Source organism: Aythya fuligula, chromosome 8 (genome assembly GCF_009819795.1).
Source record: "Aythya fuligula isolate bAytFul2 chromosome 8, bAytFul2.pri, whole genome shotgun sequence".
In the NCBI taxonomy this organism is placed as follows: domain Eukaryota; kingdom Metazoa; phylum Chordata; class Aves; order Anseriformes; family Anatidae; genus Aythya; species Aythya fuligula.
The window spans coordinates 8,021,208-8,045,465 of record NC_045566.1 but is presented as its reverse complement, the minus strand read 5'-3'; the positions used below and the strand labels follow the sequence as shown (position 1 = coordinate 8,045,465).

The window sequence follows — 24,258 nt, the reverse complement described above, 5'->3', positions numbered from 1 at the left end:
TTGCTATTTTTAATTTTGTTCTTCTCTTGTTGAAAAAAAAAAAAAAGTTACTGCCCACACTGACAATGTCAGAATTTAAGTAACACTATTATGCTGAAAGTTCATCCCCTATTTTCACATATGTAAGGTACCCATTTATCTCAACAATTGCTAAGTATGTTTCAGTCATGCAAGTCTGAACAAAATGCATAATCTTATCCAGTGTAGAAACATATCTAATACAGGCTCACATAAAGGCTTGTACAGACTGTAGTGTTAGCACCTAAGCCCTAAGGAACATGAAGAGAGTAAAAAAAAAAAATTCATACCCTTGTACAATGGCATGAAAGGGGGTGGTACTGTGATCTTATTTGCCATGAATGCTGTAAATGAAAGAGGCTGACAGGTAGAATTGCATGCCACCAGTGCAAACAGAAGACTATTCACAGTTTGTTCAGTTTTCTCACCTGTCAGATGGCTTTATTTCTACCAGGCAACTCTAGAAAAATGTTGGGCTAAATAAATACCTTTGTAGAATCTGGAGATTATCAGTTGTTTTGATCTCTACACAAGCTAGTATAGCTCGTTTCTGAATATGGGGTATGGTGTCCTCTATAGGCTCTGCTCAAGACCGTGGGTTGCATAAATTCTGTCCATTCTCCAAATTGGAAGCTGAGTCTCAGTTTGTAGTTTGTCATCTAACACTGTAAGCTTTGAACAATTTCAGCCACCCTGATCCAGTTTCTATTCAAAAACGAAATAAAACAATAAAACAACTCTATAACCTAATAGCATCACGGTGGGATGTTCATCCTAAGAAAGTAAAAAAAAAAAACAAAACAAAACAAACAAACAAACAAAACAAAACAAAACAAAAAAACAAAAAAAACAAAACAAAACAAAAAAAAAAAACACAAAAAAACAAAGCAACAACAACAACAACAAACTCTTAAGAAATAAGGCTTTGAAGGCAGATTTCCTGCAAACTTTCCCTATCAGTTCACGGTATTTGGGCTCACTGTGTTTTCTTCATTTATTTGCTTGACTTGCTGTCTGCATGTAGCTAGATAGTTAATAGAAGCACGCCTGTCCTTGGAGGCCAATGTGAGCTGACTGCCTGTGTCTTTGGTTCAGGTCCATTAAAAAATCTGAGCATTAATTAATCACTGACTTGCAAATAGCTTGGAAGAACTGTTCAAGCTAAATGGGAACATTCTGCAGTTGTTTTACTTTTGGTCACAGGCACTTCTGTGAGATGAAACTTCTCCCTTGCCAGGATACAGTGTGCATAAATCCAGCCGCTCCTGTGTTAGAGCAGACCAGCCCAGAGACTGCCTCAAGCAGCTCCATTTCTTTCTCTAACTAGGAAACTGCACACATGAGGAAGAGCTGTCATAAGCAACCCTCCTGAATCCTTTTGAAAAGGAAATAATAAAACCTACCCAAGGCAAAATGCCAGCAGTGCATACTACACGGGCAGTCTTCCTTGCTTGCTCTCTGCCAGTCTGGTCAAAACCAGCCTTTTCTCCTTTTTCACTCAGCTAGGTAAATCTGGGACTGTGGAAATCAAGTCAATACCTGAGTTTGCCACACCTCACCAACAAGAAGGTTATCTGTGAACTGGAGCCTGCTTGCTGCTGACAGGTACAATGAGCGAGCTGAGAATAATGCAGCTGTCTGAAGAAGACAAACCAAGCAAATGGGTAGAGACACTAGACCCCACACCCAAAACCTCTGTAACGTGAAGCACAATAAAAAAACCTTCATGGAAAAAGAAACTAAGCCAGCATGACCTACAAGTCATCAAGAAAAATGTATTCAAGGGAATTGTGATCTCATTTGTGTTGGGACTCTTCCCACTCCTCACTGCTAAAACTGCTTTTGATAAATAAGGCTGATAAATAAGCAGTTGTCAGTACAATGAGTACTAAGTGAGGAGGAAAATTAAAAGTGAAACTAAGGCACATGTTCTTAAAAGGCCAAAATACCAACATAAGAAAATAAGTACCCAAACCTAACAACATGAACATTTTGTTCTCAGTGGCAAGATGCAGTATATACGTGTGTTGTGCAAGTTATTCCTTGGAGATATTTAACCTTACTGGGCAAAAAGGAGCTTGTATTTCAAATGATAAAGTGTTCTAAATCACCTTGATATATTCAGTCCCCTTCTTCCCCCAAATTTTGCTTTAAGAGAAACTAAACCAAAAAAAAAAAAAAAAAAAAAAAAAAAAAAAAAAAAAAAAAAACCCAAATGATTAAGAATTATTTTCCTTGCTCCCCAGTTCTCCCACCATGTGCATACATACACAGATAATGAAGAATTATGTGTCATATGAAAAATTTTCCCTCGCTACCCTAAAGCTGTAAACCTTCCCCTACTTCCAAAATGCAGTGGAGAGGTAAATAGGCAATCACAGCTAATCTTCCTCCCTCTGCAATATTTCTAAACCTGTGGAAACTTCAAAAGCTACCAAGATAGAATGACAAAATGAAACAACACGCCCAAGCTTAAAGTGTGGGTGCCAGTTATTTAATTAAGCACAATGACAAAAAGTAAAAGAAAAACATAAAAACAGATCATTAGACCAGAATTCTACAAATTGTTGATACACTGAGATAGCCAGATGGATACATGTTTTTTGAGCAATGAGACATTGCATGTACACGAGTCCTCAAAAATGCGAACAACTCTGTCAGTTTTATTTGTAGAGCTTGCTTTCCATTTCTTTGTCAACCAGTATTAAAGATCTGGCCCTGAGGCAGCTGCAGAACCTAATGGACCCTTTAGAGCCTTTTGGCTGCAGTTCAAAGGCAGAGAAGATATTTTAACTCAGCACCAAAGATGTAGTTTCAACTTGCTATTAAAACAATGATACAAACACAGGTATAATGAGAGAATAAGGGGAGAAATGAAGAAAGAAATGGAAGACTGTGGAAGGGAATGGATCAGAGGCTCTCCAGGACTAGTTTCTGTAATAAGTGTGTGAGACAATCTCCTACAAGAGGGAAATAGCTTATTTGATCTAATATGCCTTTCTCTTCTTGAATTTCCACAGTATGGAGAATCAATATGAGGGAAATTAAAGCATCAGGAGCAGACTCACATTTCTACTTGTGTGTTCCTATCTCAGCAAACTCTTATTGAGATAGAAGTATTTACCTTAAGTGCTCAGTTCACGTGCGCTGCAAGAGGAGGCAGGATTTCAAAAGGATACATGCTTCTTCTGTGTAGGGGACAGCAGTTGTAGTTCCAGCCACGATGTAGCTGTAGAATGAGACTTCTAGTGTGTAGCAGTAGGACGTATCATTTAACAGCCCACCAAGAAAACGCCTGCCTGTCCCTGCTTTCACAGCATCTCGGTTGAAGGATGTACTGGACTGCAGAGGAAAGAACACAAAGACATGAAGAGTTCACGAGTGGAACAAGGGAAGGGTTGGGAAGGAGTCTGTTAAAATAGAAAACAGCAAAGTTCACATTGCCGAATCCCAATTATGTTATTTGAGACCGTGATATTTTTCAATGGTGGCCTGGAGAGACCATTAATGGAAATACAATTCTGGCGTATAGGCTATAAATAACATCTTGCAAACTTTCACAAAATTAATCTCAGTTCACAAGTCACATTAGCTTTTCTCCTTCCCTTTTGGATAATACTTAAAGAAAGCCTGTTGTATGCACGAGCCAAAAGGGAACTCTCCAGACCCTACATCTCAGAAGTTATGATGGATCATTATTTGAATATTTAGTTCCTTCTCTCTGCTGCATTCTCCTATACCATAAGCATTCCCCCCAACTCCTTATCCTAGACTCTTTAAGCAAAGTAGAAATACAATAGTATTTACATTTTAGTGAAACTTTTTTACCTAAGATATTTGATTAGTTTTTAAATTAGGTCACACAAATTTCCACATCACTAACTTAGAATGTTAACTGGATGTTGCTCTCTGGGTGGAAAAATATACTACACTATTTAACAGCGTTAGCAGCACAGTACAAAGGACAGTATTTTGTGCTATTACTGAAGATCTGGCTTTAAGAACCATACAGCTTTATGGCTATTCATTTGAGGGGTGGAGGGAAGGATTCCAAGTATTTCCATAAATGAGTTTTAGCTTTCCTTTGAAGGCATGACATCTTGACACTCAAGGGGAGATCATCAGGTTGATTTAAGTCTTAGAGCCTGTTTCTACCGACTAAACAGAAAAATGGAATCTGATTTCATTTTGGCTACCAGACCCTATCAAAAACCTAATAACCATTAGACTGAGTCAGTCTGGGCTTAGCACAACCTAATGACCATTAGAGAGAGGAGAAAAAAAAGAAGCATAGCAGATCCAACTTGGTTTGACTGTGTAGAAAGTCTTAGTATCTTCTGCACTGAGACTTTCACATTGCCAGAGAAACGTAAAGAACCCTTAACATATAGCTTACGGTTCAGCCATTGTGCCCACGGTGAATTATCTGAGCTATCCAGGGGGTCCTCCTATTGAACCTTGCATCTTCTTTTACTAACACAATGTTAGTATGTATCAAATCTTATCAAAACCAGGGGATATAAGACTTTTTTTTTTTTCTTTTCTTTTCTTGTAAATAAGATAAATAAGTAAATAGAAGAGATGCAATCATTCAAAATGTTAAAATCCTGTAGACTGAGAGAGTCATGCTAACACTGAAATAAGCAACAAAAAACAAACAAACAAACAAACAAAAAAACAAACAGAAATACCTGTGGGTTTATTAGCATTCAGAATGTTTTCAAGGCTCTCATGTTATAAAAAGGAAGCCTTTCCAGGTTAATTAGAGTAAGATGGAATTGGGTTTCTCATTAGCATTATATATAGAGCTTTCTAAAAGTGACGTCATCTTTGTGGTAACATAATATTTAGCTTTGTGGTAAAAGGTACACAGAATGTATTCTGCTATATACTTATCATATAATTTTCTTCAAATTGCATGTCAGGAAACTTGAGGATGCTCTGAATACCTGGACAGGGAGATAAAGCGCTCTTGAGAACTGATGGAGAAATTAATTGCTAATTTGTTCTATGGAATTAAATACTCAAGGAGGTTTGGAAGAGGGAAAGTTCTCTGAATACCTGCAAAGTCTTCAAAAGACTACCGAGACTCTGGAACTGAGGAAAGCTCTGTCTTCACTTAAGATCAGAAGCAGAAAGGAAGATGATCATACTCTTGGGGATTGCCTCAAGTACACACTGATTTCAGTGGACTGTGCTTCATGTTCAAATGAATGTGGAACATTTAATGCACAAAAGCATCAGCTGGTGAATATGGGTGTACGAAGCATGTACGAAGCCAGCTCAAAGAAGAAGACAATGTGTCAGAACATGGCACTGCTCAGCACAGGAAAAAAACAGAGAAATGTTAGAGAAGTGATTCAGGGCAGACATTGGGGACAGAAATGCTCCCATAGTTAGGAAACTCAGGTACTGATTGACGTAGAACATCTATGAAGATTATGGAATCTCATCAACTACGTTTAAGAACAAATTGGACAAGTATCTGTCAGGTATCTGTCCATCTATCTTTGGGATACAGTTTGGACACGAGCTCCTTTTTATATCTGTATTTCCCATGATTTCAATCAGGCTCGAGAAAGGTTACTAGTTGAATTCCTCAGAGATTATTCTTGATATAAATCTTACATAATATTTTCATCACAGTCCTTGGCACAGTAAAGGAGGACCATGCCAACAAAATTTGCTGATGACACAATGTGGAATGAATCATCATTATGGAGGAGGCTCTGAGTATCATACAAAAAAAAGCAGTGGGATGACTTTGAGAACTGGAGTGATAGTACGCAGATGAAACTCAGCTGCACAAGTGCCAGGTCATGTACTCAGGGCCTAATAAAAAACAATCTCTGCTATAAGCTGAAACCTCATCAGCTGGAAATAGATGAAGAGAGATCTGATGTATTACTTCACTGAAGTGATTTTTGCTTTCTGGCAGAAAATAGCTCAGAAGTTGGATCTAGTTATTGGCAAAATTATACTTGACATATTTCAGAAGTGAAGCATAAGTAAATAATTCGAAGAAGGATTTTTAAATGGCCAAAAAAGAAAACAAAATTTAGATCTTTCCAGAGTTTGGAAGTAGCATTTTATAATGCTATTTTATGTTGTAATTTTATTTTATTTTCTCTTTTTTTTTTTTTTTTTGTAAGATAAGTTCCAGTTTCACCTGTGCAAAGAAAAAAAAAAAAAAAAACAAACCTTCAAACGGTGGCCACATCATTAATAAAATCATCTGTTCATTTCTTTACTGGGTAGTGCTACACTTCCAGGGCTGGGGCTTCACTTAGATGCACAAACGTAGAGTCTGAATGTTAACTTTGTCCACAAATTGCAAACAAAACAAAACAACAACATAAAGTCTGATGGCACAGATCAACTTGTTATCTTCACTAAGAAGAAAGATCTCTGATTTGACTCAAGGAGGGTGAGGGAGAGAAAATATAATGTAAACCTTTCAAATATGAACACATGCAAGTTTGGAAACAGCAGCTTGGGCTTGGCTCTAGAATAAATGTTACAAGCCAGAACATGATTTTGTATTTCAGATGAAAAGAAGAAAATTCCAGATTCAAAACAATTCAAGTAGTGGCAAGGAAGGACTGCAGGTACTTGCTTGAGTTCAACCTTCTACTCACTGTCTCAACTCAAGAAAAATAGGATGGAAAAATAAACACACAGACTATTGGTTGCTTACCAGAACTGATCTTGGCAACTGATAATGCTGAAACAAAGACTATGAAAACCCATGGCAAAGAAGGAACCTTTTGCATTCACATTTATTTAATCAAACTCTACTCTGGGGAAAAGGGGGAAAGAACATGGGTCAGGTTGTCCACAAATGAGTCTGTTGTTCTCTCTGAATCTCTTGCTCTAAAACCCTTGCAAAGCTGAACTCAAGTCATCATTAAGCAAATGCACTGAGCAGGCACAGCAGGAGAACAGCTAAACAAATATTTATTTCTCCAAGGCTGAATTGCATGGGAGTGTCAACAGCAGCAGCAGCAAAAAGTACAAAATCGAGAAGGGGGTTGTGGAGGGTGGGATGGGGGTGGGCATGGGAGGGAAGCAGGGGGGGAAAAAAAATCAAAGATTTTGAAGTTCTTAATTAGAGATATTTGTATAAAATCAACAGTAATTCATTATTAAAACACACATATATATTAAAGCTGACAGAAGGACTGCTTCCCAGCTTGCGTGAGAAAATTCAGTGAACAAATTATCTATCCTCAGGGTTAGGAGGTGCCAAGCAACAAGAATCCAGTGCTGAAAGAGTAAGATGAGGAAAGGTGAAGGATTCCCCCACTTTCTGCTGGGAAGAAACACATCAGAAAACTACACCTGGAACCTCACACACACTTGGGAGCCTCAAGGTTTTCTGCTTCTCTCTCTACATCTCAGGCATTTGTGGCAGATTTCCCAGGCCTCCTTACCAGATTTCATCCCTCCTCCCCATGCTCTGCTGAACGCCTTCTGTATGACTGGTTTTCCCATGGGGAATTACAAGGATCCTCCAGACAGCATAGAGAAATTCATAAACCAATTGGACCTTATTCAGGTATTGTAGTAAAGAGATGGGTGGGAAGAAAATATGAAAAAAAAAAAAAAAAAAAAAAATCAGTGTGCAAGTTCTTTTTGGAGTAGTCTCAAAGAAGAAGAAAAAAAAAAAATCTTGGCCCTTGGTCAGACCTTTCAATGTGCCAGAACCCCTGTCTCCAGGGCAGCATTGTCTCTTGGCTGTTGAGGACACTTGACCACGCAGTGACTCTCCTTAGAGAATTCAGCCCCTTAGATCACAGGTTCAACAGCTCAGGCAGCTTCCATATGGCAGAGAGACACTCCTGGTTCCTTGGCACTGCTCCGCTGTCCTGCTAAAAGCTATGGAATGAATGCCCTGAGCAGTCCATATTCCAAGTAAGGGCAGGCAGTTTACTGATTGCTTCTGCTTGTCTGTATCAAAGTCAGAAGAGGGGCTCCAAATACAAAAAGGAAAACAACACAGCTCTACATCTGACTGAACTTGCCCAAGACCTTCTTCCTTAGGCTTCCTGATGGACTTGGATGCTGAGAATTTTCTGCTTGGTGGGGGCTTGCAATGATGGGATCACCTCCTCAGTGTATATGCATTCACAGTGCACTTGTCCTGCAACACCATGAGGAAGCCTCAGGTTACATAAGAGGAAAAATAAAAGGCAAAATCCAGTAAATCTGGTCCCACTCTTCTATAAAAGATGAGATGCCCAAAAGGGCTGAAATATCAGTCAGGCTCAGTGTCCAGCTTGTGATGGATGGGAGCATCAGTTCTACCTTTCAATGATGGCAAGGGAAAAGGACATGGTACAAAAAACATTACACCCTTATACAAGAGTTATTGGGGAATGAATCTTTGTCTTCTGAAATTACCAAACACATTAGGAAGAAAAAGGATCAAGGGATAACCACAGAGCAAGTCAGGCCTTACCAGGCTCCCAGCATGGGAACCAGGCTATAGACTGCACGTCATTTACAATCAATCTTTAGGTGTTTCTCTAACCCAGCAAGAAAGGAAACTACAAGGTACAGATAACTCAGAAATGAATTAGGGGAGAAATCATCAACCAGCCTGAAATCTGGTCACAGGCTATGACAGATTGAGAAAGATGAGTTTCTGATTTAACAAGGTCTAGGGGGTTCCTGTAATCCAACAGATACATTTTACCAGCTGTTTACATCTCCTGCAAAACTATTGATTGCTTATGTGCCCATGGAAGGAAGTAGCAAACTGCATATGGTTTCAAAAACCTGAGCTCTAGTGTGCATGCAAATGTTTCCCACAAGATCATTTGTCTTTACAAACAGAGTATCTGCATACTCAGAATAAAGACATCCTTCCCATATGCCTGTGTAGATAGCTGAGGTAAGTCCAGGAACTGTTTTACAAAGGAATGTAGCATTTTCAACTGTACTCTCACAAAATCAGAGAATCTTGTTAGAAATCCTCCCTGGAGAAGAGCAGCGACATAAAAATGAAGAGGATTCATAATTATAGAATGGTTTCATATTACAACATATAATTAAAAATATTCTGGGTCATCTTATGCCATTTCCATTTGGGAAATTAGCTTTATTTCACAATTGAAATGATCCCTTCCTTAATTCAAAACAAACCAAAAAAATAAAAAAAACAAAAAACCACCACCTGCCACACCTTTTGCTCATTGTGCAGGTGAGCAATAAGCACTTTAACTAATGGGATAAACTGGGAATGTGCATACAAATTGTTTCATGTTCTTCACCCACCAGCACCAACAGTGGCCAAGTGTAATTAGGTTACAACTCAGTTACAACCTCATCACAGTTCTCTGCTGATTCTGCTCTCGCAGCTGAAGAGCAAGCTTTATTTCTGGAGGTCTGACCTCTCTGAGCCCTCAACTCACTGTCCCAGTGTAGCAAAAAAGTGATAATAAAAAAGTTAGTAGTTAGCGCTCTAGAAAAAAGGAGCGACAGACTTGTCATCAGGGAAGAATAGATGTGCCATTGGGAAATGGACTAGAGCCCAGGCGACGTCAAATCTATCTCTATGAAGAGTTTTACGCTACCAACTATAACTCACTCACTCCCATTTTCTAGAGTGCTTTATTGAAGTCTGCGGAAGTCAGAAAGAGAGCACAGAAATGCACCGTCTTTGCAATCTTTGCCACGGAAGGTTGTAAATTGTGATATTACAAATTGTGACTCTTCTGTTAGCCCCTCCACAGGGTGCAATAAGAGGGGTGCAACTGGCAGCTCACTTTCCCCGTATGGGCAGAACTAATTGCTGCCACGGTGTGCCCAGCAGTCACTGCTTTGACCCTGCCACTCTTCACAGCTGCTAGCTCATCACGCTATCTTACAAGCAAAACTTAGCTCCTTACTTCTCTGGAAGCACCGAGGAAACTTCTCACTTCCAAAGCCAACTTAACTCTCTTCTCACACCCACCTCTCACCAGCTCCATTAACTCTCTTAATAGACTGGAAAGCATATGTGTTAGTGTTTTTTTGTGATAGACTATCAACTCCATGCCAACTGGGTCTGGAGACATGGAAATCATGGCATTCGGGAGGCTGCTTTCAGGCAGCCCTCTTCCAATTTATTTTACAAACAAGCTGCAGACAGCATCTGAAATGTAGATGGATTAAAAAAAAAAAAAGAAAGAAAAGAAAATCCCAAAGGCAGATGGTAGCAGAAAGCTGATCTGAAGGAGGCAGCAGGTAAAGAGGAAGGATTCTGGGAGCAGAGATGTGATGAAATGGCAACAGAGCTCAAAATGACTCCCTGACTCATCTCACCTTGCAGCTTTGCTGCATTTCTGATGCACAGGAGAGAAACACATTCAATCTCAAAATCATTTGTGACTACTGAAATTTGGGTAGAGGAGGTTTTGAAAAGTTCAGGATTGTTTCAAATAGGGATCCCATTACTTAGAGATTTTTCAAATCCCTTAGGGACAGACAGATTGGGTTGATATTCTTGTGACAGGGTGCTCTTACTTCTTGCTGACAGCTCCAGAGTTAACAGCTTTTTGTTTCATAACTTCTGTGTCTGGTAGGAAGCACTGAGGTGGGCAGCAAACCTTGGGTTTAATAAGGGAATATTCTCTGGACTAAGGGAAAAAAAAAATAAAGATTTGCAGAAGTCTGAGACAGAGGAGATCTGACTAGTCCTAAGAATGTGAAAGAGAAAAGCCTGAAAATGAAACCTTAAAACCAAATATTCTCAAATCCTAAGACATTTCCACCAATTCTACTACCTGGCTCATTTTTCCTTCCTCCTCCTACTTGGTGGAAAGTAGACAGCAATCACCTTTTCCTTAAAGGCAGCATCATGCTGTAGGCATACCATGAAGACGACCTGCCTAGCACTGCACTGTCAGGTTTCAAAGTGAAGTTCTCCTCAGAGAAATAATAGTTTAAAAAGTACTTTGTCACCACACACACATCTGCTCCCTGAGGGGCTCCATTATTCCTTTAACGCGTAGTGAAGGAACACCACATCTTTCTCCCCCTCCCCATCCCTCCCAAGTGACTTTCAGTCATGCCTGCTTAAGTTTGCTGATAAAAACACATATTTGCATGGCCATTAAGAGAGGAGCTGGAAGGAGGGAGCTTTAGAAGCTCTCAGTTTGTCTCAAAACCAAAACAACCAAATTAGCTTTTCTTTCAGAAGCTCAGTGGTTAAAAAACCAACTGGGTTTCATGCTTCAGGGTTTTGGCAGTTCACTTGTGAGAATCACGATAGCTGCACTTTTATTCTCACCTCCCATTATCTGTGCTGGCTCCGTACAGTGCTCTGCCATTTGGCTCCAGGACTGCTGGAGGTCTCCGCTGCCTGTCTCTGCACCCTGGACCAGTTACACTGGCAGCACCAGAGTGGGAATTTGGCCTTTCGCATTCCCCAGAATTCATTCTCATGCACTGAAATGTACTTATAGCTCCCATCTCCCTGAGTGCTACAGCACTGAAGTTGTTTATTGAGTTTACTGCCTTCACCACAACAGCTAGCACAACCAAATCCAAATCAAAGCAGTGGGTCTTCTAAGAGAGCTTCTTAAACAACGCTCTGCAGCCAAGCTAAGCAGAGTGGCAGCGGCCTTACCTGAGGTTTTCACAAGGTCAGTCGAGCACACCCTTACAGGGCTTGGCAGCCCATCACCACCTACTCAGGAAAGGCAAGAGAAGGAGGCAGGTTTTACCCCATCCTTTAAGCAAGCCTAGGCTGGAGTTCCTCTTATCACCAGCATCTGCCAACCCAAACACATCCTCACATACACAGACTCGATGTAGTCTTTCCAAAACATACGTCCTCAGGATCTCTCAGCTTCTTCTTCAGTGAGCCTGGTTCTCCCTCTCATCAGAAGGCATGTAGCCGCCTACCCGGACATTAACCTACACCCAAACCCATCACCCGCAAAGCAGAGAATGTCTGGAGCCTATCTCCCTACAAATAGCCAGCCCAAGCTTTGACCAGTGATGTATAACATATAACAGAACTGGACATGATTCAGGGTAATGATCTGCTTTTCCTGTTATTTATTTATTCTTAAAAAAAAAAAAAAAGCAATCTCAGCTTCCCAGAGCACATCCTTCCTTGAAGATGCCAAAGCTGGCATTTCCTAGCCTAAGCTCCACAGAATAATCACGCCGTTTAGAAAATAACTTGCATCTCTGGAGTTCTCAGTTTCCCTATTCATCAGTAGAAAATGAGACATTTCCTCAAAATATACAATAAAATAGCCTCTAGCAATAGCCTGCGATTCTTCTCTTTACAATAGTTTTATGAGCGTGTATGCAGTCTCCTGGGAGTGCTTTCATAATCATTTATACAAATGATAGAGACTTAGGACAATGAGAAGCAGAAAGGAAAATTCAACCATCATGCATGCAGTTGCTTTGAACAGTCTGCAGGAAAAGTGGTTTGTAGTATGGCAAAGAGATGTTCTGCTCACTTGTAGATCCAGAATAGATTACAACTCTCCATGAGGAGGTGCTGTGTAATGTACATCCAGTCTTCTTAGGCTCTCTCACTGCTCCAGAAACAGTTCTTTAAATCAGATTTCTATTCTACATATATTAACATATATGTTAATTATATCACTTAAAGCGATAATACCCAGAAAGAGATCCTGGGAAGGGGTGAGGCTCACAGTTCTTAACCTACTTTCTACCTCTCCTTTATGGCACTGTTTGTGCCAGCTCAGTGAAATTTTCTCCACTCTACAAGAGAGATGACTTGCATTTGAATGTAAAGGAGCTCCTTTCTTTTGTGCCACTCTGGAAGTCTGTCACCTGCTCCCAGTTCCTTGACATTAGGTAAGAATAATGATGGCCTTTGAAAATATGCCATAAAATTGCTATGAGAAGTTGTTTCTTCTGTGCCTATTCAAAATTTTTACCTGTGTGGGGATGAAAAAGGTACCGTCAACTCATATGCACAAACAACACAGCAAGAAAGTAGAGAAAGAAAATCCATTTACTGCCGCCCCCCCCCCCCTTTTCTTTAAAATACAAATTAATTCAACCCTCTGTGTTAAAAAAGGGGTGGATTGGCTCAGCACAATGTAACAGAGCAGTTTGGTTTAGTCATGACTCTCTTGTGAGACCAAAACCTATCCCAAAACCTATCATACTCAGAAGCACAGGCTTTACGCTCTGTTCCTTGTGCCACCAGACACACTTCCTCTCTCCCTTTTCCCAATCTCCAAGAATAAATATATAAATAAAGAAATGGAGAAACTGTCCAAGAAGTGAAGCAGTGAGCAGAAATTCATCCCAGAGGGGCGATAAAGCAAATAATAGCTGTATTTGTCTTCCTGGGAATGCCCTGGTATAAGACAACAAAAAAGGAGGTAGGATCATTTTTTGTCCTCAAGTTTTAACAGATTTTGGAGTAGATCTGTTAAGCTTTTATGATGTTAATAAAGCCCACCTGAACACAACAACTTTTGCCTTTCTGAGACAATGATCTTTTTGTCGAAAACATTAGAGAAGCATTTAGGAGATGGTGGTTGGACTGCGTCTGGATTTTACTTTGGGATGAATCTCAGGTGTGAGCAACGTTCTTACTGCTCACCTTTTCCTTCTCAGCCACATGCAACACAAGTTTGTACTTCTTTATTTCAGAAGAGATTATTGAGTTTTGCTCCTTGAATGTTCACCAGCTATTATTACTCCCTCTGGCACTTGTGCCAGCACTTGTTTCAGACATGGCCCCAAATACACTGGGATTAGTACAGGGATCAAAAGACTGAGAAGGAGATGTCTAGCCAGGCTAAGTGATAACAGCCAGTAGATGGGAGGAGGTTTGCTGGAAGAAACACAGCTTCCCTTAGAAAGCTTGGACAGATTAAGGCTGTGCTGTGGAAATAAGACTTAGATCATGTGAAACTCAGGAAAACAATAGAAAATACAAATAGATCGAAATCTTTGAATTGATTGTTTCAATTTTAGATATCCAGGCTAAAAAAGTCTAAATGAACTTAAAAAAAAAAAATAAAAAAAAATCAACAACAGAAAGTAATAGGCCAGGCCATTTCATGTTTGAGTCTTCTCATCTTGCCAAGACAATGACTCTCAAAGATCTGCCTTTCCCAAAGTGAAGCAGGCAGGTCCTTGCTCAGAAACTTCACTACTGATTATGCAGCACAGCATAAACCACGGGGAAGGCTGTGTGAACTGCTGACAAAGGCATTGGATTGGCACTTGGGAGACCTGGGTTTCATTCTGTGATTTCCCCAAGCGAGTACCCTTTCCACCCTCTCTCCTTCTCTTTCCCAGCATGACTGAAAGCTCTGGGAGTTGCAGACTTCCTCAGAAGGTTAACTCAGTGCCCAGCATAATGGGATCCCAAGTCTCTACTAGGGTCTTTGGCTAACCACAGCACACAAAGGAGGACAGACACTATTTCATAGAAGCTGCTCTGCTGGGAGGTTGAAAGCAAAAAAATTATATGAGAACTCAAAGGTATCCCAAATACCACCAGTTCTGAGCCAAAAGGAATGACAACAACAAAACAAACAAAAGCAAAGCAAAATAAACCAACAAACCCCACGAGATTAAGCCAAGTACTTAAAAAGGCCAGTCTTTTTCATCTCACTGCAAAGAAAAGCAATCCTTACAAAATGATAAAGCTACCCACGAATGGCTGTGGTTGTTTCTTTTAAATGAACTAGAGAGAACAGATGGTCTCTTCTCATACTGTCACAAAGGTCGAAATTAGCCACTCCTAAGACTAGCAGGTTCTTGAAATGTTCAAGTGCTTGTGTCTGGTCGTTATGACTAATCCACTCTCCAGAACAAGAAAGGTCAAATGAAGAACACCCCTCCAAACACCGCACCAACTCCTAGCCATGGCTGATGTGTAATGCACTCAGACGTGGTGTCAACAGCTGCTCCCTAAAACCCAGTGAGTCAGCCTTTCAAAAGAGCTTGTCAGCTCTCACTGCTAGAGCTTTCATACTGATTCTATTTACTTCTCAGTGTGTAAAAATAGCCTTTCTAAACCTTGAAATCATGAAATGTTTTCCTTAAAGAATTTGTCCTTCCCCCTCCCCCCAGACAGCTTCCCAAGAATCTCTCACATATTTTGAGAGCAAAACTTCCTCGTTCCTCTTTCATTCCCTTTCCCCTTCACGTGCTGACAGCCAAGCCAAAGACAGGCCTCCATTTCTGAAGCCACACAGAAATGAAGAATTTCTGTTCCCTTTCACAACTTTTACCTGCGAACTGCAGTCAGCCTTCCAGCATACTGTGAGGTTAAGTGTTCTGCTCAGCAGACAGGGTACAGAGACATTGGGTGACTTGCCTTTGGTCCTACAACACCATGCAGACACAAATCCCCTCTTCATCCCCTACTTTAATCACCTGCCTCCCTCAGATGCTGTCATTTAAATAAAAAGGCCTATTGGAAATGACAGGTGAAGAAAGCAGTCCAGGCATGAAATGCACTCTAAAGTATATTAATAGAAGGTTGCCAGACAAAATGGCACAAGGCATTTGATCGCATCATCCAGGCTTGTTGTTCATGCTCCTTTGCATCTGGCTGCGTGATTTCTGCCAGATTCTCGGCTGGAGGAGTAGGCTAGGATTTGCCTGCTTTCCCTAACCCGTGCCGGGCTCAGCTGCAATCATGCAGAGCACTGAAAGAAATCCCTTTGAGTCGGGATTCATTCCGAACATGTAAAACCCAGACAAATGACTGCTTCTCCAAAGTGAATCCCATTTCACAGCAAGTAGGTTATTAGTGTGGAACTCCATACAAGTAGCCTGCATTCAAAAGCCCTCTGCATTATTAATAGAAGATGAGCTTTTGACATCAAAGGAGAACCATTATGTATGCTAAACGGTGGCAAAAATTGTACCCGCACTTCAAACCTTTTCAGTTCTTTGTCCCTTGTAAATCAATCAAGGTTGACAGATGCTTTAAGGAGAGTAATCTTTTCAATGATACTGTCAATGGATAACATAATGGAACATTGTCTCTGTGCTGTGTGAAGACATGGAGCTAGTCAATTATGGACAACACTTCATGCAGCCGCCAGTTTTCACTTGAAGTGCTGCTGTTGAAGTATTATAATCCCAACAAATGGCCACAGCAGCATACAATGTAAATGAGACCTCCTGAAGCTTTGGAAAATTAATTAGTAACAACAGTGGTCCATTCCCACACTTTCAAACACCAGCCTGGTAATGTTAACGATGCACTTCTCCCCTTCCCTTCGAGCAGTCAATAGGGCATATTTACATACACTATTTTTAATCTTCAACAATTTTCTTTCCCCCCCTTTTAGAAAACGCAGGAAGCTCTGGATTCTTTTCCTCTCTTTCAAGCGGCAAATTTCACCCCTGATATTTCTAATGAGTCACATAACCCACATGGCTGGAGCTGAAAACAAGGGAACAGAAACTTTCCCACTCAGACCCAGCAGTAACATTCACTCCTCTTGCTTCACAGACACAGGACACTTTGTGGCTGTCTCCTCCTCCAACACCTCTACACCCTCTACTGCCCTCAGAAGAATGGCTTGGATGGAGGGCAGGGGAAAAGTTTCTGGTCTCAAGAGATCAGCAGAATGTAGGTTGAAAGCCCAGTGCACTGAGTACAAGCAGCACCTGGGTCAAACTATGATGCACTGGATGTCAACATGTATGCCTGACTGCTGGTTTCTACAGAAAGGAGATTGAGAGTCTAAGGGAGAGACTGCTCTGTTTATTTAGTTATTGGCTTCTATCCTATGTCATTTTCTCAAAGATTTTCCCTTTGCCAACTGAGACTTGCACTTAGAAGAACACAATCTTCCACAGTAACAGAGAGATGTCCCACACAGGAGTACAAAATTTGTAAATTCCTATCAACTGGAAGTATTCATAGCTATGATCTGTTAGCACCCCCTTAACAACTCTTCTTTTTTTAAACAAACAGGTGCAGATAAGAAACTTCATTACTGAGATCTTCACTGACAAAAACAGGCTCTCAAACCGTACCCCAGCTTCCCCACGCTCCAAACATCTGGGAACAGCTACATCTGCTTTTTCTTCTTATTTAGTATCAATTCAGCCTTCTGTGCTCTGGACAGTTTTCTGAGAAGCCCTTGCAGTGGCTGGCTCCAGAAAACTTCAAATTGCAGCAGTTCCCAGAATCCCCCCAAACAGACAATGGTTAACCAATCCTATGAGGCAATGGTACCAATACTATGGGGTAACAGAAGAAGCAACAGAACCCCACCAGGAAATATCCAGCCAGCTGCTATTGTGGGTACATCCTGAGAAGAAGAAGGAAACATTCAGTCTATAAGAAACTTCCCTCCTTGGAACAGAAAATACAAGAAGTAAAGATATCTTCTGCCTTGCTTTAGAAGTGCCAGCAACCCATCCAAACTTTCTCCCACTCTTTCATAAAACAAACTACCATAGACTAGAGGAACAGAGAGGAGTCAGGAGTTTTGGTTCCTCTTCCTTTTTGCTGGAACAGATCTGTCAAGAAAACAGTGGCACAGCTCCATTTCAATACCCACTTTCTATTCTTAAGCTCCACAGTGCAATATGCACAAACACAAGACAAAAGATTTCTCTACTGCTTCTTGATGAGAAAGCTTCAGGCTAGCATTCCTGCCATGATGAAAATGGCCTTTTTTCCAATTATGCTGTGCAGACTTGTCTGCTTTTTAGTCTGGTGTCAGATTTTGTTTCTGTAGAGCTAAACACATGCAGCACGGAAGGGTTCCTGTCCTCCTCCATCTACCACTTCTGCCACAGGCTGGTTGGGATGGCATTGCAGAGGAGGCAGGCATCATGCCCAGCTGTAGGAGACCTGTGCTTATCTCTCTGTGCCAGGAAGATGAAGTATAAGCAATAAGGGGGTAGCAGGAATGGTAAAAATGTATTGTGGGTAACAAAGGGGGTTAGAAACATGACAGACATAAGATCAGGACCCAAACAGTAAGTTCTTGCACTCTTTTCTGCTCAGTGCAGGATTCCAAAGTGATATTTAACGGTGCTTGTTCCCACTATATGGCTGTCAAATGTCATCCACTGCCTCATGTCTGAAAGTTCCTACTGCCTTGGCTGAGATGTAATTGTAAACGCTCCTTATCCTAGTCAAAGCAAACCAGGGCACCAAACAACTGTTACTTAAAAGACTGTCCACTGAAGCAAACCTGGAGTGTGTAGATTGAAACAGAGCAAGGGAGAGCTATTTGGATGCAGCTGAGTTGGCAGCCCCATAGGTGTGTAACATGGGCCAGGAGTGGTGAACAATCATTTGGAGGCAGGCGGGAGGGTCATTTGATGTTATACCATTATTTAAAGTATATGAGTCAAAAGTTTACCAATGTATCATATAAAAACAATAAACCCAATCCAGTTGATCAAAAGCTAAAACTTCTTCTGATAAAAACTAAGTGCATTAATAAATCACAACTGAAGGTTATAATACAGAAGATGAAAAACATGCTTCTGTTCATGTGTCTAATAACCATACACAAGATCAAAATTTATCACTTTAGGAGAAAGGTGAATGTAGGAGGAAAGATGGTGTCTAATCATGACAAAAATTTTAAGTAGACCTCTATTGGTATGAAAATAAAATTCACATAATTCAATTAAGATAAATATTTATCATTAAAAATAAATTAGACACACACACACAAATGAATTAAGAGAAACATTGCTTACATAAGAGAAATCTTCAGCATTTTGACAGAGTAGCTTGGGTAAAACAGCCTGTCGCTGAAATCTTTCCTCGTCTTCAAAGATGTTCCCGTACATGAAGCCATTCATCATGGTGGAGTGGGCATGGATGTCAATATAGAACTCCAGGTTAATCTTCTGTTGAGGGGAAGAACAGAACAAAACAACACAGCGTGAGATAAATCACAACTGTGTTATGTAGGCGAAGCCTTCTGTAAATCCAGTACTGCCCTCCTTGAGTCTACCCATGGTGCCAGTGTCAGAGAGCCACACCAAAGCCATTGTTTTGATGCATCCAGCCATTCATGTCTTCTTGGGGTTGTGTGCAAGATGCAGCTCAAGGCCTTGACAAACATTCCTCTAGCTGTTCTCAGCAGGTTGGAACATTTATGCAGCACAGGATACTGTGCAGATAGGCATTGTTGTCCTCTTTGCCACAGGGCTCCTTGCCATTGATAAAAGCATGTACCTTCCAGTTCCAGAGCATGACTGTTCAGGCATCTCTGAATGGCTCTGCATTACAATATGCAGATGTACCCTTTCAGCCAGCAAAGACAGGCTCAAAACTGTGTAAATAAGACTTTCTTCAGTATTTCCAATGCAGTTTATTTCAGTTTATAAAGAAAAATACCACATATTTCTAATCCTACCTAATCTGCCTGGAAATTTGTCTTACTCTGCTTTGTAGTAATCCAACAGAAAAAAAATCCCCAAAGCAAGTGCCTTGAATACCTCTATCCTTGTAGCTTCCATGTGATTCTGCATCTACTCTTGCTTCAGAAGAGAACACCAGCCTCCCTAACACAGACGTGCCTGCTCTCCCCATACCCTTCTGCGACTGGCAATTAATTCAGTGCCAGGCAACCAAAAAAAAAAAAAACAAAAACCAAAAAACACTGCTCAAATGTCCCATCCAGAAAGACATTTTTGTCCTCACATAAGTGACATTGCATTGCCAGCAATGGCAAAGATCAAATATTCACCTTGACCACTATGTGCAGCGTCACTGACAGCAGTAAGAAGGCAACAGCCAGTACTAGAAAATGCTACCGGAGCAGCAGCCACTGAATTACCCAGTTTCCCGAACACTTGCAACTTCTGGTCCTTAACAGCCTGTGCTCTGCAACCAGATAACAACAAACCTACCTTACTACCTGGCCACCCTGGCCAGTAAGAACTGCCACCAGAAAGTAGATCCCAATGGTGGGACGGAGGAGCAGAGCTCTGTTAACAGGACAGGGGATTATGATATTTAACCAGACAGCCCTGTACCTCTCAGTGGCAAATAAATATACCCCTTGCCAGTAAAATGCAATATGCAACTCCCCAGCTGTACCTGGTCTACACCCAAAGCTTGCTCAGGCTACTGGAGAATACTGAGCAACAAGGCAGTCTAATGTATTAAAAAAGCAGTTTGTATGACAGCAGCGTCAGCTCTTCTAGAGAGTCTCTAACAGGGGGAGAACATCATTTGGTATGTGATACTAATATGATACAGATTTACTTTCCCTTGGCAGAAAAGCAATGTACAATACACAGTGAATGTTCAGTTTAATTAAACAGCCTAGAGAGAGTAATACTGTATCTTATTAAGCCTCTCCTATGTTAAGATGCTAGCTAATGTAATATCAATATCTGACCATGCTTCACAGGAGAAGGAACATTTGATTGTATTTGACTCTAAAACAATAAATTGTCTGCTACTGCAAAAACATTTTGCTGTGCTATAGAGGACCAACAGTGCAATAAAGCATGCATCTGCTATTTAGAGAAAGCTTAGCATCAACAAGATGAAACATCACATATGATTTTCCTTCCTCTCTAAGCACACACAAATTAAAACCAAGATCGTATAACACTTTTTTCCATAAAATAATTTCCCATCAGAAACAGAATTTGTTGAGATAGATGTACACCTCTTTATCACCATAAAACCTAACACATTGTAAAGTCTTAAAACAGTGATTTGATGTTGAAGTGAGGAGACAACCTAGTTGCAATGGATATTTCTAAAGCATGAATGTCCTTCACACAGAAGTCAGTGACCTAAGGTATGTTTATTTTAGAACTACATAGAGTTCTTTATAGCAGCGTATTTACTGATATAAAGTAATTGAGAAACATAGCAAGACATACAGCAATAGACTAGCATAATTTGTGAGTTAAACAAAACTGAAGGGGATGGCTTAGACTGTATGATCTGTGCTGAGGTGTTGTACTATACATGTACTTCTCAGAAGTTCTCAAGTTGTTTCCAAAGGAAAGAGTCTACAAACAAGCACACAAAAGCACAGTTTAGTAAAATAATTTACCAGCAAAAAATTCACCTGTAGAATATGTGTGAGCTGAGCCTCAACTTAGTTTTCATTTGACCAAGTCATTTGACCAAGCCATCCAGTCTGATACTAGAGAATATTTTCTAAACTTTCCAAGCATTCTTGCTAAAAATTTGCTGATAAAATTGTCCTTGAGAATTTTAGACAGTCTCTTAGAGTGCTGAAGTTTCTTTGAAAGTCTTTCTTTATCATCCAGAATATTTGCAGATATAAATTGATTCTTTGAAGAAAAGCAAACCATGACATTTAAGAGATAACCCATCACCTAGTAAGTGATTAAAACCATTTACCCAATCATTCCCAACATATTTCAAAAGTAATTTTCTATGTCAGCCAACAATATCTATATAATTTTTTTTTTTTTTTTTTTTTTCCTGCTGGTCCTTGCTCCTTAACCTGCTATGGAACATATAAAATCTCAATTTCACGTATTCCTGCCCACTAAATATAGTGCCAATTTGCAATTGTCCATCCTATTCAGTAAGTTGTTAAACACCACTAAAGTAATTGCCAGTTAAATGTACTACTCCCAGACACTGCTGTATGTGAGCAGATCAGTATTTCAGTGTTTCACATTTCTTTTCTTCTGATCACATTCATTATTTTATCAAAGGGAAACATCTTGAGCATTCTCTGTTACAGAACAGAATAACTCAGTGCATTGTTAATATAACACATGAGTTCCTAATGGAAAAATTCTCTTTATTCACAGACACAGAAATATTCTGACCTTAAAATGGACAATAACAGCCCAGTCACTTGGATGTTAACTCAAAGTTCTCCAACTCATGCCACTGAGTAGCAGGTGATTTGTTTGCAAACGTGTTTCACAAAAGAACGAAAATATTCTCCCAAACGATTATGGTATTTCTTCTCTCTCTTTAGAGACATGCATATTCATAAGTACTTTACATGTAGAAGCTTTCACCCACTGCTACATCAGAAATTTAAGTACAGGAATAAAGTTTCACATTTCAGTTGAGGTTTTCTGGAAGGTTTTTACGTAATTACTGATCTCCTGTAATTTAGGTAGGATCACAGAATTAGCATTTTATTAAATATATAATGTCACCTACTGGTGGGAATTTCCAAAAAATCAGCAGAGAGCTGACCTGAAATTGTTTCTCTTGGAGATAGGGAGAATTTTAATTGGAAATGAAGTTAATAAATTTATGTGTGCATTTACATATGTGCACGTGAACACACTTAAAATATAAACTAATTCTATCTGCTGCTAAACCACAAGGGCATCTGATGGTATCTACACAGCAGAACCCACCCTGGTTATGGCTTATAAAGCAGTAGCATCTACAAGTAAGAATGGGAATAAATTTAGATGTGGCTCAAAGTCTCAGTCACATTTGCTTCAGCTTTTAAGCAGAAAATAATGAATAACCAGGCTCAAACATTTCTGGCTGCCATAGCTGCCTTCTGAGAGACTTACAAGTTACATCCTACAATATTATATTAAACTCATCATTTTCTGCTTTAGAGGTGGAATGCAAAATGATTCAGATGCCTTATAAAAATCATCATGCAATTTAATTCCCTCAAGTGTCTTTTCTTTGTGCTTACAAGCAGCAGCAGAGAATTTCTCTCATGCTCTCTTTTTTAAGTAAAGCTGTAATTACCTGGATGACCCAGCTTACAGAATTGGAGAAAACAAAGGCAGACTTGCTCTTTCTTTTCTCTGTGTCAAAACAGAAAACACTCACTAGACTGACAATCATTGAACCTCACTTCCTAGAAAACAACAGTTAACATTCTCTCTCTTGAAAAGAATGGTCTTTGCCTCTTCTTGCTTCTTACCACATAAAAAGAGAGTAAATAAATAAGTGAAAGAATTTCTGCTCTAAAGTTTATTTGAATCCCTGCCTTCGTGGCACACAATTTTCACTGTTCTCCTGGGTCAGAATAAAGTTTCTGACAGTTTGAGAAATATACATTAAAATTAGGGAGGGGAAAAATGAAAGAAACCATGGTAAAGAATGAAAGCTCATATTTATTGTTAAGACATGACACAAGCAAAATAGCACAGAAACAGGTGCATGTTGCCATGTGAAGTGTTTTGAGAAAACATTCTCAACTTGTCTGCATTTTTATTTTATTAGCTGAATGCTTTTAGAAGGTCAGTACTTAAAGAGCAAAAGAAAAGAATGATGTTAACAGCTAGTGCCAATATAACCAAACTTAGATTTTGAACAGTGCAATTATGATTCTTAAGGAAATTGACATTAAAAAAAAAAAAAATCAATAAAAGCTGTAATAAAAGGATAACTGTGCATCAACCCCAGAACATGGGCCACTAGAGAGGCAAGTGATGCAGGAAAAAGCCAGCTCTGTCCACCAGCTGTCACTTCAATATGGATTTTATTAATTCTTGGGAATAGCAATTGGTTTAGAAAGACAGTCCAAAAGACTTCTTCAGGCCAATATATGATATGGGGGATGGGATAAACTCTTTGCAATGTTTTATACGGTTGTTAAAACCATGGCTTGTCATTAGTTGTAGTGAATGTAACAGCCTCCAGGCAGACTTTCCAGCCTTACTGCTCAGCCACTGAAGCAAATGGACATACAACAGTTGGCACCACATCAGGAGTTTGCCCTTTTTAGTTTGGAAAAGATTCAGAAATTCCCAGAAAGACCATCTCTTTGAAGCTTCCTCAGGTCCAGAATCTCTCAAAAGAAAATTACACAAAGGTTTCAGATATATCCATCTTCATGTACATACCATACCACATGCTCATATTTTGGCAATTCCTGCAGGTGACACCAGAAAACACAAGTCCAACATGCTAATAAGCAAAATCAAGAAAAACTGAGCATTCAGCATCAAATGTTCAGCAGTCCATATTCAGCTAGAAACCATCAGTCCTGACCCTCTCAGCTCCAGGAAACTCTGTCCAGTGCCTTGGATCACTCTTGAGGGATGCACAACGCTCATCTATTGTTGACTACACAAGGAAACATGAGGTAGAGTTTGGACTGTCTTGCTGTGTCATACATTCAAACCTCCCCTGAAATATCCAAATTTGGATGCCTGGCAAGGTGAATTTTAGCCAAATCACTTTTCTAACATCTACCTTCTCCCCCTATTTTTCCCATAAATCTGAAAGAGACAGCATAAACCCTTAAAAAATATTTCCAATATTTTCCTCTGCCATTCTATAAACTCCAGAGGATCAGCAAGACGGGCCCA

The 24,258-nt window shown here is 40.0% G+C and overlaps 1 protein-coding gene across 3 annotated transcripts in view; it reads right to left on the bottom strand.

The window, feature by feature from the left end:
- The window catches only part of BEND5 (BEN domain containing 5), a 923,509-nt gene that overhangs the window by 85,880 nt on the left and 813,371 nt on the right, over positions 1-24,258 (bottom strand). For 2 of the 3 annotated variants that reach the window (XM_032191937.1, XM_032191938.1), the window contains 2 exons: positions 18,706-18,858; positions 3,198-3,360 (listed from right to left, as the gene is read on the bottom strand). In XM_032191937.1, the coding sequence (XP_032047828.1) occupies positions 3,198-3,360; positions 18,706-18,858 (316 nt within the window). The remainder of the gene's footprint in view (positions 1-3,197; positions 3,361-18,705; positions 18,859-24,258) is intronic. The other variant, XM_032191939.1, reaches the window with a different exon arrangement.